The sequence below is a fragment of the Cebus imitator genome, unplaced genomic scaffold (genome assembly GCF_001604975.1).
Source record: "Cebus imitator isolate Cc_AM_T3 unplaced genomic scaffold, Cebus_imitator-1.0 Scaffold328, whole genome shotgun sequence".
NCBI classification, from domain to species: domain Eukaryota; kingdom Metazoa; phylum Chordata; class Mammalia; order Primates; family Cebidae; genus Cebus; species Cebus imitator.
Window position 1 is genome coordinate 1,224,051 of NW_016107643.1, and position 15,795 is coordinate 1,239,845.

The window sequence follows — 15,795 nt, forward strand, 5'->3', positions numbered from 1 at the left end:
TTTTTTTTTTCCAATATATTTTTTCTTTTTTGAGATGGGTTCTCACTATATTGTCCAGGCTGGTCTCAAACTCCTGACTCAAGTGATCCTCCCACCTCAGTCACCCAAAGTGCTGAGATTACAGGCATGAGCCATTGTGCTCAGTCTGCTTTTTTTTTTTTTTTTTTAAGAGATGGGATTGGCCGGGCACGGTGGCTCACGCCTATAATCCCAGCACTTTGGGAGGCCGAGGCACCAGCCTGACCAACATTGAGAAACCCCGTCTCTGCTAAAAATACAAAAAAAGAGATGGGGTCTTGCTCTCTTGCTCAGGCTGTGAAGTGCAGCAACACAATCATATCTTACTGCAGCCTCTAACTATTGGCTCAAGTAATCCTCCCACCTTGGCCTCCCAAAGTGCTGGGATTTCAGATGTGAGCCATGGCACTCAGCCTGCCTTTTTTTTTTTTTTTTGAGACCAAATTTCACACTTGTTGCCCAGGCTGCAGTGTAATGGCATAATCTCGGCACACTGCAACCTCTGCCTCCTGGGTTCAAGCAATTTTCCTATCTCAGCCTCCTGAGTAGCTGGGATTATAGGCATGTGCCACCACACCTGGCTAATTTTGTATTTTTAGTAGAGTAACTGGGGCTATAGGTACATGCCACTGTACCTGGCTCAAAAACTGACTTCTATAAATGTTCAGGTTTTAGATACAGTAGAAAGACTCTGTGGGCCACTGAGTACTGTGTGAGAAAGCAACTGGTCTTGCAGAGTGAATGTATAGATTACCTGGTAACAATCCCATTTTCTGCAAGAATGAAGGCTGCAGCAGGATTGGCAGCCCTGATGAGGCTCTGCAGCTGAACAAGGAGGGGATGCCGCTGCTCCGTGGTGTGACTGGTGAATACCACGTTACTCACCAGGCCTGGGAATAAAACCAAGTATAGTTTAGCCTTCACAGTTCCGGTTAGGGATGAGGGCTCACACAAATGTGGGCCCTTGCTCCTTTCCCTAATCATGCCTTCCAGTAGTCTCCTAATGTAGACAACGCTTACACCCCAACACCAACATACACAGCTATCACTCTCTTCCCCCGTCCCGGCACTGTCACCTCTTGGAATGAACAGCTTCAAGTCTGTAGTTGCCTTACTTCCTAATCTCCTAACTTCCTCTACCTTTTCTTTTTGAGAAGGAGTCTCACTCTGGCTCTGTCGCCCAGGTTGGAGTGCAGTGGCGCAATCTTGGCTCACTGCAACCTCTGCGTCCTGTGTTCAAGCAATTCTCCTGCCTCAGCCTTCCGAATAACTGGGAGTACAGGTATGCACCACCACATCCTGCTAATTTTTGTATTTTAGAGACGGGGTTTCACCATGTTGGCCAGGCTGGTCTCGAACTCCTGACCTCAGGTGATCTGCCCAACTCGGCCTCCCAAAGTGCTCGGATTACAGGCGTAAGCCACCGTGCCTAGCCTCCTCTATCATTTTAATTCTGGTATTTGGCCGATACTTGGAGTTCTTAGTCAGAGGGCCATTCCACACTCCCTGTATTTAACATCATCAGGTATTGGTGCCACTTACCTACACCAGTTCAGAACACAGATAGTTATAAAAAACTGACCATATGTCAGGGGCTATTCATTATATTCTCAAAGAGTGCACAGCCAAGACACTGTGCACAGGGAATCATATGATTCCAAGATAAATGCTAACAGGTTTTACATGGTAACATGGTAGGAAAGGATGGCCCATGTAAGAAGAGGTTGCGGGTGGGCCATGATCACTCCCAACTTTACTTCTGTATTTTCTGAAAATACAGAAGTAAAATTCACAGGACTACAGAGAATTGGAAATCAGGAAAGCTACCACACTTCACCACCCCAAGATAATTATAATACCCCTTCCATATTCATTCCTATTTTAACACAGTTATAACCATAGCATATATACCAGTTCTGCCATAAGATCATTCATTTTACATTTTTGTTATTCAATAATTTTTACTTACTTAATATTATAGAAACTTTCAGACATATACAAAACTAGAAAAATAGTAGAATGAACTCCTGTCCCCTGGCTCCAGAACTACCAACACTCAGCTAATTGTCTTTCATCTACACTCAACCCAGCTCATGCCCAGCTCTCCCTGCTGTATGATTGTGAAGTTAATTCCAGACATCCAATTATTTCAAACAAAAATACTTTGGCATGTATTTCTATAATACAAGGACTCTAAAATATTAACAATGAATTCCTTAATATAAAAAAATCTAGTCTGTGTTCAAATTTCTCTGTCTTATAAGTGTTTTCTTATAGTTAACATTTTTAAAATCAGGAACCAAAATAACTCTACATATTACATATATTTCTTGTTTTTTTCTTTTTGGGATAGTGTATTGCTCTGTCACCCAGGCTAGAGTATAGTGGCATGAACATGGCTCACTGCACCCTTAACCTCCAGGGCTCAAGCAATCCTCCTGCCTCAGCCTCCTATGTAGATGGGACCAAAGGTGTGCACGCCACCATGCTTGGCTAATTTTTTATAGATACAGGGTCTCACTTTGTTGCCCAGGCTGGTCTCAGACTCCTGGGCTCAAGTGATCCTCATGCCTTGGTCTCCCAAAGTCCTGGGATTATGGGTGTGAGCTACCACACTCTCATTAGATTTTTAGCTACTGTAGTGGTCACTTTTATATCTTTAAAGAGTATAGTTAACCCTTTATAACTTGATTTAATAGCTTTACACTTTATCAATCTCCCATTCTGAAATATGTAGAGAGTATCTCTCCTCTGCTAATTTTTTGTAAAATATAATTTCACACACATTTTCAACACTTTATTCTATTGCATAATGGAATTCTCACAGGTGGTATTAATTCTAGACTTAAAAAGAGTCAATGCTGTGATCCAACCCTTTTACTACTAGAGTAGTTTTATAAACAATTAGTTCTTAAGTGAGTATCTCTAAATTATGGAGATTTCTGCTTTCCTAAGTGACCCTGTAATTGCAGAATCCTAAATAATGAATATTCAGTAAGGAAGACTCTATACTGATACTATGCACTCCAGCCAAGTGTTTAGTTAAAAAAAAAAATTAGCTGTATTCAGTTATCGAGGGCAAAACTCACAACATATAGAAAGTATGTTGGGTTGTTAGGCTGTTTAGGGGCTGCTGTAAAGAAACACCTGATGGCTGGGCATGGTGGCTCATGCCTGTAATCCAAGCACTTTGGAGGCCAAGGCGGGTGGATCACCTGAGGTCGGGAGTTCAAGACCAGCCTGACCAACATGGTGAAACCCCGTCTTTAAAAAAAAAAAAAGAAAGAAACACCTGAAACTGAGTAATTTATAAAGAAAAGAGGCTAAAGGTTCTGCAGGCTTTCCATAAAGCATGGTGCTGGCATCGGCTTCTGAGAAGGCCTCAGGAAGCTTAAGATCACAGTGGAAGTCCTAGGAGCCAGCACAGCACATGGTGAGGGCAGGAGCAAGAAGGGGTGAGGAAGATGCCACACTCTTTAAACAACCAGATCTCCTGTGAACTGACAGTAAGAACTCACTATCAAAAAGACAGCACCAAGCCACTCACGAGGGATCTGCCCCCATGACCCAAATACTTCCCACTAGGCCCCACCTTTAACACTGGGGATTACATTTCAACATGAGATTTGGAGGGGACAAACATCTAATCTATATCAGAAGGGTTCACAAAGAAAATAATTCCTTTCCTCTCCAGATACCTAAATTCCCTTCCCTGGAGGCAACTATAGTTATCAGATTCTTACCTCTTCTGGAAGATCTGCTGAGTATATACAAAAGTGCTGACTAATTTTTTCCACAAGTAGTGGCACATTACACTGTTCTGCACCTTCCCCCCTGCCCAACTTACTCCCTTTACTTTTTAATTTTGTTAAAGCTTACATCTTCCTTCAAACCTTTAACATCTTACCATCCTAGTCCTCCCCTCATGCCACCCTACTCTCTCCCCTTCTTTGAACTTAAAAAAAAAAAAGAAAGTTATTTTGAATAACACAGGTGGCACTTAAAACATAAGACTTATATCCTTTTTTTTTTTTTTTTTTTGAGACAGAGTCTCACTCTGTCACCCAAGCTGGAGTGCAGTGGCATGATCTTGGCTCACTGCAACCTCCGCCTCCCAGGTTCAAGCAATTCTCCTGCCTCGGCCTCCCAAGTAGCTGGGATTACAGGCGCATGCCACTGCGCCTGGCTAAGTTTTGTGTTTTTAGTAGAGATGGTTTCACCATGTTGGCCACACTAGTCTTGAATTCCTGACCTCAGGTGATCTGCCTGCCTCGGCCTCCCAAAGTGCTGGGATTATAGGCATGAGCCACTGCACCTGGCCTGGACTTACAATATTCTTATTTTTATTTTTGAGACGGAGTTTAGCTCGTGTTAATCAGGCTGGAGTGCAATGGCGTGACCTCAGCTCACTGCAACCTCAGCCTCCTTGGTTCAAGCGATTCTCCTGCCTCAGCCTCCCGAGTAGCTGGAATGAGGTACCACCATGCCTGGCTAATTTTGTATTTTTAGTAGAGAGAGGATTTCTCCATGTTGGTCAGTCTGGTCTTGAACTCACAACCTCAAGTAATCCGCCCACCTCAGCCTCCCAAAGTGCTGGTATTACAGGTGTGAGCCACTGTGCCCAGCCTTACATTGTTATCTTCTTCCTCTATGGGAAAAGCTAGCATAAGGTAAAGACTAAGTCATTTAGAGCCAGGTAAATCTGAGTTTGAATTTTGACCTCCACTGATTACTAATGGGTGACACTATACAAATTGCTCTACTTTCTTTCTGAGCACAAATATCTTCCTCTGTAAGGTGGGAACTCTAACACATCACTCTAGGTTACCAATAAAACCTAGGTTTATCATAGGGCCTACAGAGAGTAAGAATCCACCGAATACAATCTATCATCTCCACCACTATTACTGTCAGCATTGTCAGCTGAGCATCAGCCTGAGAATGGGACTTCTTGTACATCGAGGGGCCTGTCAGACAGTGGCTGTGGCATTTGGGTCTTGGCCGTATAAACCACTGGAAAACAAGCCGGGCGCGGTGGCTCATGTCTGTAATCCCAGCACTTTAGGAGGCTGAAGCAGGCAGATCACTAGGTCAGGGGTTCAAGACCAGCCTGACCAACATGATGAAACCCGGTCTCTACCTAAAAAAACAAAAATTAGCTGGGCGTGGTGGCGTGCACCTATAATCCCAGCTACTTGGGAGGCTGAGGCAGAAGAATTGCTTGAACCTGGGAGACGGAGGTTGTGGTGAGCCAAGAGTGTGCCATCGCACTCCAGCCTGGGCAACAGAGCGAGACTACTTCTCAAAACAAAACAAAACAAAACAAAAATTGAAAAACTAAGTCATACCATTTCCACCAGCCAAGGCTGCTACACTCACAGTTTAGACGAGGGGCAAGCAATAGTTTGAGGGCAGATTCCAGGACCCCTGACCCCTGCCTCTAGTCTCTTCCTTCCTCTTACCAGTAACATCTGTGAAAAAAGTCTTCCAAAATTCTCAAGACTGAATCTAACCTCACAAATTCATCTGGATGCATTCCATTCAAGACCAGGGAAAGGGCCCAAACAAAGGCTAAGCTATGTGCCGGGGGCCAAAGACTGTCAGGAGTTAGGGCTCACCTGCTAAGCACAGAAGCTGCTTCCTAAGTGCTTATGGACCATCTTCGATCTATCCATTTCTTGGTTCTGAGACATAAGACCTACTCTGCTGAGGCATCTATTAGTAAAAACCTCCCTCTTCCCTCCTCTTGGGGCTCACCAAGCCCAGTTCTCCTCTCAGAGGCAACCACTGATAACTATTGTTTGGGTATACTTCCTCAGATGGTCTATGCATGCATGCACAAATATGCAGGAATATACAGAATCATGTTTTCTTTTCTTTTTTTTCCCCCTTTTTTGAGACAGAGTCTCGCTGTAGTACCCAAGCCTGGAGTGCAGTGGCACAATCTTGGTTCACTGCAACCTCCGCTTCTGGGGCTCAAGTGATCCTCTCACCTTAGTCTCCCAAGTAGCTGGGACTACAGGCATGTGGTACCACTCTCAGCTAGTTTTCGTATTCTTTGTAGAGACAGGGTTTTGCCATGTTGCCCAGGGTGGTCCTGAACTCCTGAGCTCAAGAGATTCACCCGCCTTGGTCTCCCAAAGTGCTGTGAATACAGGCATGAGCCACTACGCCCGGCTCACTTTTCTTTGACCTAATGGTGGTAACAGCACATTACTAAACCAATTCAAATGAAGAATTCATCAGCATCTTGTTTATTCTATTTTAAAAACGTTCCTCACGTACCCTTTCTGTTAAGAAGCTTTAAGATGGAACTCCTAAACCAGCAACAGAAAAACCTCCTAACCAAGGTGACACTGGTGGTTTGCATGTGGGGCAAACAATAATTTGAAGGCAGATTCCAGGACTCCGGGCACCCTGCCTCTAGTCTGTGGTAGTATCTGTGTTCACATGGCCTTTTGGAAAGGTCACTCTGCAGTGCACCCTGGAGGCTGCAGATGAGGCAGCAAAGCCAGCCTGGAGAACTTGATGCCAGAATCCCATGCCCTGGTGCAGCCACAGAAAGTGGGGCCTCTGGAAAATGAGTAACGCAAAGCCCAAAACGTGGCACAGTGGGGAGGCAAGTAGGATCTTAGAAGGCTCAGCACATTCTGGAGATGGCAGATATGGGAGCCAGATCCTACAAAGGGCCTGCCAGATTCCCGGGGTGGAAGACAAGAACAGTCTGGTGGCTCTGGCAGTGAAGAGCCAGCAAAGGCTGAGGGAAGATCTATAAATGCCCTGGGACTCTGTTTGGTATCTTTTTGGGCAAAAGAAACAAAAGAGTCAGATTGGTATTGATTTCTGAAATCCTTACTCATGTAAAAGAAGAGATTGGTCCACATGTGGCCATATGAGTGATGGTGGTACACCAGGGTCATGAGCACAGGCCTGGCCTGCCCAAGAAAAGGCTGGGATCTGGGTCTCTGACAGACACACCTTGTACAAAGTCCTGTCTGCTGCACATGTACCATCTGGATAAACCTTGTGGGGCTGGGATTCTAGGTCAGGAACTGGGCACAGAAAAGGGGCTTTGCTTTATAGGGAAACAAGCAAGAGGATTATCCCCAGCATTCCTTAGGCCAGCTATGTAAACTGCCACCTGCCAAGAGGAAATGCCATCTGTGAGACAGGTACAGCAGTTATCTGGAGCACAGGGTGAACAGGCCACAGTGAGCAGTTCCACCTTGTTTGGGCCAGGAGCTTCTTTCTGTTCTGTATCAAGGAGTGGACACCCAGGTTTGGCCAAGTTCTCACCAGTCTGGGCTGTGAGTGAGCAGGCAACCTGGCCTATACTCGTCCCAAGAGCAGATAAGCATCCCTATTGTCTGGCTGACCATCCCAGTTTGAGGTAAAGTGTTCCAGAAGACCAGCAGAAAACAAAAGTGACTTCTTCTAGAAGTTTTTATTTTTTATTTATTTATTTTTTTAGACGGAGTTTTGCTCTTGTTACACAGACTGGAGTGCAATGTCACGATCGCAGCTCACCGCAACCTCTGCCTCCTGGGTTCAAGTGATTCTCCTGCTTCAGCCTCCTGAGTAGCCTGGACTATAGGCGTGCACCACCATGCCCAGCCAATTTTTGTATTTTTAGTAGAGACGGGGTTTCATCTTGTTGACAAGGATGGTCTTGATCTTTTGACCTTGTGATCCACCTGCCTCGGTCTCCCAAAGTGCTGGAATTATAGGCATGAGCCCCCGCACCCGGACTCTAGAGATGTTTTTTTTTTTTTTTTTTTCCTTGGGATGGAGTTTCGCTCTTGTTACCCAGGCTGGAGTGCAATGGCGCGATCTCGGCTCACCGCAACCCTCGGCTCACCGCAACCTCTGCCTCCTGGGTTCAAGCAATTCTCCTGCCTCAGCCTCCTGAGTAGCTGGGATTACAGGCACGCGCCACCATGCCCAGCTAATTTTTTGTAGTTTTAGTAGAGATGGGGTTTCACCATGTTGACCAGGATGGTCTCGATCTCTTGACCTCGTGATCCACCCGCCTCGGCCTCCCAAAGTGCTGGGATTACAGGCTTGAGCCACCGCGCCCGGCCTCCCACTTTGCTTTCAAGCCAGCATTATGAGTCTTACTTGCTGTTTAAGCAGAGATTGTTACTTAGTCCTTTCATTTCTGTAATACACATTGTCTTGGGGCTGCAACAGAGTCCTTTTTCCATTCGAAAATAATCTCTTATGAATCAGGTAGCCTGACTCTGAACAGGAGCAAAAGGGAGGCAAAATGCTCCCTCGGGACATGAAGTGTTTGTCTAATGCTGGCAGATGCCACCTCCAAGCCAGCTACCAAATCTCCAAGGAGAAAAGAAATGCTTGCCTTTTATCTCCTCCCTCCCCAGATAGCCCATGCCCATGGTAAGCCTGGTCAGGTCAATCCACAGGGGTCCCATGGGCCCAAAAGTAAGGCACCATCACTCCAAAAGCCCCTTGGAGAAGTTCCAAAAACAACATTTGTGGCCTGAAGGTGCTCTGCCCACATCTGATCACACCCCTAGCTCTACACAAGCACAGAGTTTAACACACATTGTCTTTGAACAATGAGTTGGCAGGCAGTATAAATGAAACATGCCTACCCAAGTGTCAGAAAGAATGCAGTATGTCTTGGCCTTAAAGGGCTCAGACTAAAAGGGGCTTTCCCCTTGTGAGACAAACCCAGGGCTGCCCCTCATTCAGTGACGATGAAGACAGAACACTTCCCCAAGGCTCTCTGCCAGGGAAGCCCTACCATCTGTGCTTGTCCTTCATGCAAAAAAAAAGAGGGACACTGAGGAAGAATGCCAAGGAGCTGAGATGCACTAGGGTGCCAATCATCACATGGTGGACAAGGGGCTCTGAAGGGATAAGAAGGCTCCAGCATTTACAAGAATATGGCAGGGCCTGAGGCTGGACAGGTCAGTAAGTCCTAGGCACATGTGCTGGCCAGTATTGCCCTCTAGGCAAACACTTTCTCAACTTCACCTGCTCCTAACTAAAGCTATTTTCAAAGAAGACACTGCTTCTCTGAGCCAATCTTCACTTCCAGTCTGAGCTCTGGACCCTACCCCTTCCTTCTCAGGGGTCCCCTCTAACAAGCCTAGTATCTCCTTGCAGCCCACAGCCTTTCTCATCAGCAAATAAGGAGGAGCGATCATTCAGCAATGACAAATCTTGGAAGTATTCTCCTCTAGCCATCTTCCTTTTTACAGCCCCAAGCACTCTAGATGTCTCAGGCAATGCTCTTCCCGGCTTTTCCTCTTTTGGTGTCCTGGAACCCCCACTCTCACCCCATCTCTAGCCTTCTGATCTTTTCAGCTCTTCACCTGGATAGTGGCTGACTACAGTCCATGCCATTAACTTTGACCATGACTTCCAAATATGTATCTTAGGAGGAGACAGCCCTCCTTGGTTATCTCCTGGACCTATGTTTTGTCCTGTGCTTTTTATTTCAAGGACAGGTACCACCAGCCTTCCTAATCTCCTAAGCTAGAAACCTAGGAGTCACCCTGATACCTCTTTTTCCAACGGATGCCCCTCATCTAGTATGTTACCAGATCCTATTGACCCCCAACCTCCACAAAATCTCCTTAATCTACCTGGAGTGGATACTGTGGATGGACCCAGTCAATCTCCATTTCATCCTGTTTCTGGGGTGTGGTGACTCTAAAAGCTGGACCTGAGACTACCTGGTACAGCAGCCCAACATACACATTCCTCCCTCCAGGGACTAGCCTCCTGCCCTGGGCAGCACAAGCTCAGCTGTTTCCCAAGACAACAGCTCTGGTATGTTCTGTTGTCTCTGCTCCCTGTGGACCGGCAATATGATCAGCAGGGCGAAACTGTGCTGGGGACACTGAGTTGTTTTCTTCCATCTGATTTCTGCTTGCTGGACTAGCTCCGGAAGCCCAGACCCCAGGCATGTCTCCTGATAACAATGAGCATTTCATCACCACTGCAGGGAATTCAGAATTTATTCTGGATCTCCAAGCATCACAGATAATATGATTAGAAAGTGCTGCTTCCAGGGTTCCAAGGTAGCAGGGGATTGCAAGGTTGAATTCAACCTGCAGGATGGATGAATTTTTCTCAACGTTATTAAGTAAATGTGGAAAATTCCAGTGTGCATGGGGGTGGCGACATTAAGAAAGACAGGACCTGCTGGGCCAAACTTGGCACTCTTGGGGAAGAAGTGAATCAAGATCTTGCTGATCCAGAGGCTAGGAATACCTACTCAGTCCACTAATATTAGCTGGAGTGCCAGGGTGACTTAAGCTGAGCTCAGGAGAGGTGTTACTGTGGCAATTTGTTGCCATTAGAGACAAGCTCTTGGAATAAATATGCCTATCAAATATGGTAAAAGTAAAGAGGTCAAAGGTTTTTTCTGACCAATTTTGTTTGCTTTAGATTTCAGAACCGTACGTTAAGAGCACAAAGAACAGTCTATTGACGAATTCTACGGAACTTGCAAGGCATGTAAGCTGTAAATAAAGCATATTACTTACCTTGTGAACACTGGTCAAGACATTTAGGAAAGAGAAATCTAGGGAAAAAAAGGGGAGATATTTAAAAGCCATTCATCTCAGAGTTGTCATTAATTATTTCCCATACAAACAGGAGTATCACTGACAAGCAACCGACTCACATGATGAGGCAAGTGGCCACAACACTGAGCAGTAAGGATAGCCACGGGACTTCACAGCTTTCCATCAAAGCTTCCCATGCCAGGAGCCCCACAGAAGTCCCTACATGGCCAATTCTAAGTGGAATGTTGAGGAGGGGATACTGCGGACAGGACCAGCTGTTTGGTCTATGGGAGATGGAGAAAGAGCTGGTCTTTTTTGAAAGACACATGTTTTTGAGTAAAGTGGATATTTCAAGGGAAAATAAGAATTATACTCATCCAACTCTACCAGGAGCCTTTAATACCAAAGTTGCCATGCTTCTTTTTATGTACACATTAGAATCTCAGTCCCTCTTCAATCTCATTCTTTTTTTCTTTTTTGAGACGGAGTCTTGCTCTGTTACCAGGCTGGAGTGCAGTGGTGCCATCTCAGCTCACTGCAACTTCCACCTCCTGGGTTCAAGCGATTCTTCCGCCTTAGCTGGGACCACAGGCACATGCCACCACACCCTGCTAAATTTTTTTGTATTTTTAGTAGAGAAGGGGTTTCACCGTATTGGCCAGGATGGCCTAGATCTCTTGACCTCGTGATCTGCCTGCTTCGGCCTCCCAAAGTGCTGGGATTACAGGCGTAAGCCACCACGCCCGGCCTTTAATCTCATTCTTAACTCAAATGGTGAATGAAAAGCAGGAAACTGACCAACTGGATTACAGGTGAAGCAGGAGGTGGGGTAACAAGTGTGAGTTACGAGCTGGACATGGTGGCTCATGCCTGTAATCCCAGTGCTTCGGGAGGCCGAGGTGGGGTCAGGAGTTTGAGACTGGCCTGACCAACATGGTGAAACCCTGTCTCTACTAAAAATACAAAAATTAGGCAGGCATGGTGGCGTGCGCCTATAATCTCAGCTACTCGGGAGGCTGAGGCAGGAGAATTGCTTGAACCCAGGAGGAGGAGGTTGCAGTGAGCCAACATCATGCCACTGCACTCCAGCCTGGGTGACAGAGCCAGAGTGAGACTCTGTCTCAAAACAGAAACAAAGTGTGAGTTACTTAACAACTGTAACATTGCAGTAGGCTCCAGAGAAAAACTCGTATTCTTACAGGGCTTCAGAACTCCTAAAACATCATAAAGCCTGCCTGAGGGAAGAAAGCTAACACTAATGGGAAGAGCTGCCTTTTATGGAGTTCCTTCTGTGGGTAAGGCACTGTGCAAGCAGCTCACAAACATGATCTTTCTCTGTTGTCCTGTACACTCTGTGCCTCAGGTGTGTAACAGATGAAAGGCATGAGTTGGCTAAGCACACTAAGCTTGCTCAATGTCTCGCAGACAGCAGGGCTAAGGCAGGGACCCAAGTCTGTTTGGCACCACAGAGGTCCTGTGTTTTCTTCCCTGGCAATTGGGATGCTGGCTGCAACCACTCTTCTAAATGACTGCTAGTCTAGCTGGCAGGTATTAATGATATTCACAACACCGGGGGAATTTCTCTCCTGGAATTTCCTTGGTGGTAGCAAATATTTGTCCTTTTATTTTACTTTTGACAACAGCCAGTCATATACCATTTGAAACCAAATTTAATGGATGAGCAAGCTGGGTGAATACCAGGTTGGACTGTGGATCCCGTTCTCTTACCTGACTCCCTTGTAATTTTGAAAGAATTCCAAGGAGGAAACCCCATGCGCTATGAGCAAGGTCAAAGGGACTGGAACAAGGGAAGATACATCCACACCAGAGTCTCCCAAGAACAGAACTCACTGACTTCACTGTGCTCACAGTCCAGAGAAGGCCTGTCGCACAATAAGTATTCTTTTATTTACTTATTTAATTTTTAAAGTTTTACTTAAAAAAAATGTAAACAATGGAGCAACTGTTCAGTTGGTGAAGCAAGTCAGCTCTTTTTTTTGAGACAAGGTCTCACTTTGTTGCCCAAGTTGGAGTGCACTGGCGTGAACACAGCTCACTGCAACCTCAACCTGCCAGGCTCAAGCAATTCTCCAGCCTCAGACTCCCAGGTAGCTGGGACTACAGGTGCTCACTACCACACCTTGTTAATTAATTAATTAATTTTTTTTTTTGCAGAGATGGGGTCTTGCTATGTTTCCCAGGCTGGTCGCAAGCATCCTCCAACCTTCCATCTTCCAAGTGTGCTGGGATTATAGGCATAAGCCACTGTGCCCTAATTTTGTATTTCTAGTAGAGATGGGGTTTCTCCATGTTGGTCAGGCTGGGCTTGAACTCCCGACCTGAAGTGATCCACCCGCGTTAGCCTCCCAAAGTGCTGGGATTACAGGCGTGAGCCACCATGCCCAGCGGGAGCTCCCATTTATTTAACAGAGATTTTGTAAGTCCTTATTATATACTAACTGTTAAACAGAAATAGTTCTCCCTCACAAAAGCCAAGTTTGTATTCCATAATTTCTCTCTCTTTTTTGGCTTCAAGTCCAAAACTGAGGACCTAGCACTAATAAAAGAACAGCATTGACTACACACAAGGTGACTAACGCATTCCAAAAGATGTGTCTCCTTCTGGTGAGTGGAAAAAAATTGCTTTCAGTACATTTACACACCACATCCTGTATCTACCTGTGCTCCATGTAGCAGCTCATGGGGTCCACACATGCTGTGATGGCACCAATGGTGAAGGAGGCCTTGACATTTGAGTCTGGGTGGGTCTGCAGGGCCTGGACAACATCAATAACATCTGTGTAGCTGGGAAAGGTAAAAAGGGAATGATTAGTTTACTGACTGGCATTGCAAAGTGGAGGAAGAGGGGAATGCTGAGTGGCTGACTGAAAAAGGATGGAAAGAAAACCAAAAGAAGAGCCTGCAATCCGGTCCCTTGGTGTCACTCCACTTCATGACACGCAGCCCCTGGAATCTACAGTGTTTCTACATTCCCAAGTTCCATTAGTCCTCCTAACTGTGCAAGAGTGAGTGGAAGAACCACCCTGCTCTAGTGGCAAAAGGAAACCTGCAGGTGACCCTGGAGCTCTGAGGGTGGGACCTATTGTCCTAAGGCCTGTTTTCTAATCAAGTTAGGAGCTCCTGCCACTTGCCTATTTTCTTTAGTAGCTCCTTTCTTTCTTCCCACTTCTCAGAACACAGGCAAGAGAGAAAGGGGGATTGCATCCAGGCCCACCCAGGTCAGCAGACCCATCCACATCAAATACAGCTCACGTTGGTACTTCCTGCCTGGAACTCTTTCCAAACTCCAAACTCCTTGTCCTTTTCAGCAGATAGACTCTACTCTTTCAGATGCTAAGCTCAAAGATTTTTTTTTGGTCTCCTTTTACTCCATTTTTTTCTGTCTTCAAAATATAACGAGAAGAGATCACTGCTTACACCCCCGTGCTCCCACTGGATCCAAACTGTTATCATCTCTTGCTTAGATTACCCCAACAACCTCCCAGCTGTCACTGCTTCTGTCCCTGCCTCTCTCTGATCTGTTTTCAACACAGATGCCAGAGGGATATGCTAAACCCAGAGTCAGATCAAGTCATTCCTCTGCTCAAAACCCTCTGGCTGCTTCCATCTCATTCTGTGAAAGCCAAAGCCCTGACAATGGCCCGGGTAGCCCTCTATGACCTGACCCCCTGCGGAGTAGCGAAGAATTTTATCTACCATCATTTCCCTTGTCCTAATCCAGCCACTTTGGCCTCCTGGCTCTTTTCTGAACATGCCAGGCATACTTCTACCTCTGCATTCTTTGTCTCCCTGGAATGTTCTTTTCCTCAGGTATCTGCATGGGTTGTTCTCTCTCCCTTCAGGTCTCTGCTCAGGTGGCATCTTATGGGGTGCATTCTCTGACTTCATACACCCTGTGTGATCCAGCAACCCTCCCTTCATGGCATTCCCTGCCTCCTCCTCCAAGTTTCTTCAAAGCACCAATCAGCAGCTACTTATACCCTATTTTCTCATTTATTTGTTTACTCTCTCCATAATAAGAATGTCAGGTAGTTGTTGAGTGCTGTAATCTCTGCTGCCTAAAGCAGGGTAGGTAAATGAACTGGATGTTCAACGCTGAGCAGGCCTCTGGCCACTCCAACAGGGCACCTAGTCTCTTCACCTTGTAGAGGAGAACTCTTTCCTGATTGATCCAGCCTATTACCAAAAGGTTTGTTTCTATGGAACTAAGTCAAACCTAACGGGAAGCCCTTCTGATCACATGGGCCTGGTTTAGCCTGAGCCCTCTGGAAGCCAGTGTTGGAGGTGGTGTGGACAAGTACAGCCTGCTTGAGTTGTTCTTGAGTTCCTATGAACAACTTATCTGTAAAAAGGCCCTTGGCTTTATCCCAGACTACAGTATTCCACCCCATCCAAGGTTCTCCTGAGTCATGATCAGCCAGCAGTGTTTCAGTAAGGAATGGGGTGTACTAGGTCTTAGAATTCCTCCAGGGGGCCTGGCAGCCCTCTGCTCACAGCCTTCTCTTCTGTGGGGCTTCTCCCCTGCCTGGGCATGTGTGTATGACCATGTGGGGCTCTTTCCACTGAGTGCCTGGCTGGGCCTGGATGCCAGGAGAGTCCTACCCACAACATGCACTGCCAGGCCCATATAGAAGCATGCCTGGTAAGCAGGGCTGGCGTGTGTGTGCTGCCCCACATCCCTCTGTGGTGGTGTTTAATGGAGTTAATGGATTTAATTCTTATGGTTAATGTGAAACATGTGCTCACTCAGATTGTAGACTTAAATTGCAAACATAAAATAGCCTACAGGAGACTGAAGTGTAAAGCAGTAGAGACTCATTTATTTTTTTTCTTTTTTCTTTTTTTTCTTATGTCAGGTACACAAGGAAGAGACTCATTTCTTAGGGTAGCAAAGGATGACTGAAAAAGATTTACAAGCCATGCTTGAGGAATCATTTTAATATAACAGGATTTCCCTTAGAGAGGGTAGCTGGGGAATTCCTAGGTTTTCAAAGCATTTCATTTCATCAAGGAAATGGGGCCTAGGCAGCTGGGAACTGCCTCAAGAGAGGAGGCCCTGGGCTATTCACTCTATCCATTAAGGGAATCCTTGCTAGAACCTCCCACCCTCCCCAGCCCCATAATCATCCTGGGTGATGCCTCCACACAGAAAGAGCAGCTCTCACCCAGAAGGAAGCACCATGCTCAAGTTACTAGAGCCTTTTTTTTTTTTTTT

General features: G+C 46.0%; 1 protein-coding gene across 3 annotated transcripts in view; it reads right to left on the reverse strand.

The window, feature by feature from the left end:
• Positions 1-15,795, reverse strand: part of CUNH20orf194 (chromosome unknown C20orf194 homolog) — a 151,709-nt gene that overhangs the window by 17,477 nt on the left and 118,437 nt on the right. For all 3 annotated transcript variants that reach the window (XM_017504806.2, XM_017504805.2, XM_017504807.2), the window contains 3 exons: positions 13,239-13,364; positions 10,539-10,576; positions 773-908 (listed from right to left, as the gene is read on the reverse strand). In XM_017504806.2, coding sequence (XP_017360295.1) covers positions 773-908; positions 10,539-10,576; positions 13,239-13,364 — 300 coding nt within the window. The remainder of the gene's footprint in view (positions 1-772; positions 909-10,538; positions 10,577-13,238; positions 13,365-15,795) is intronic.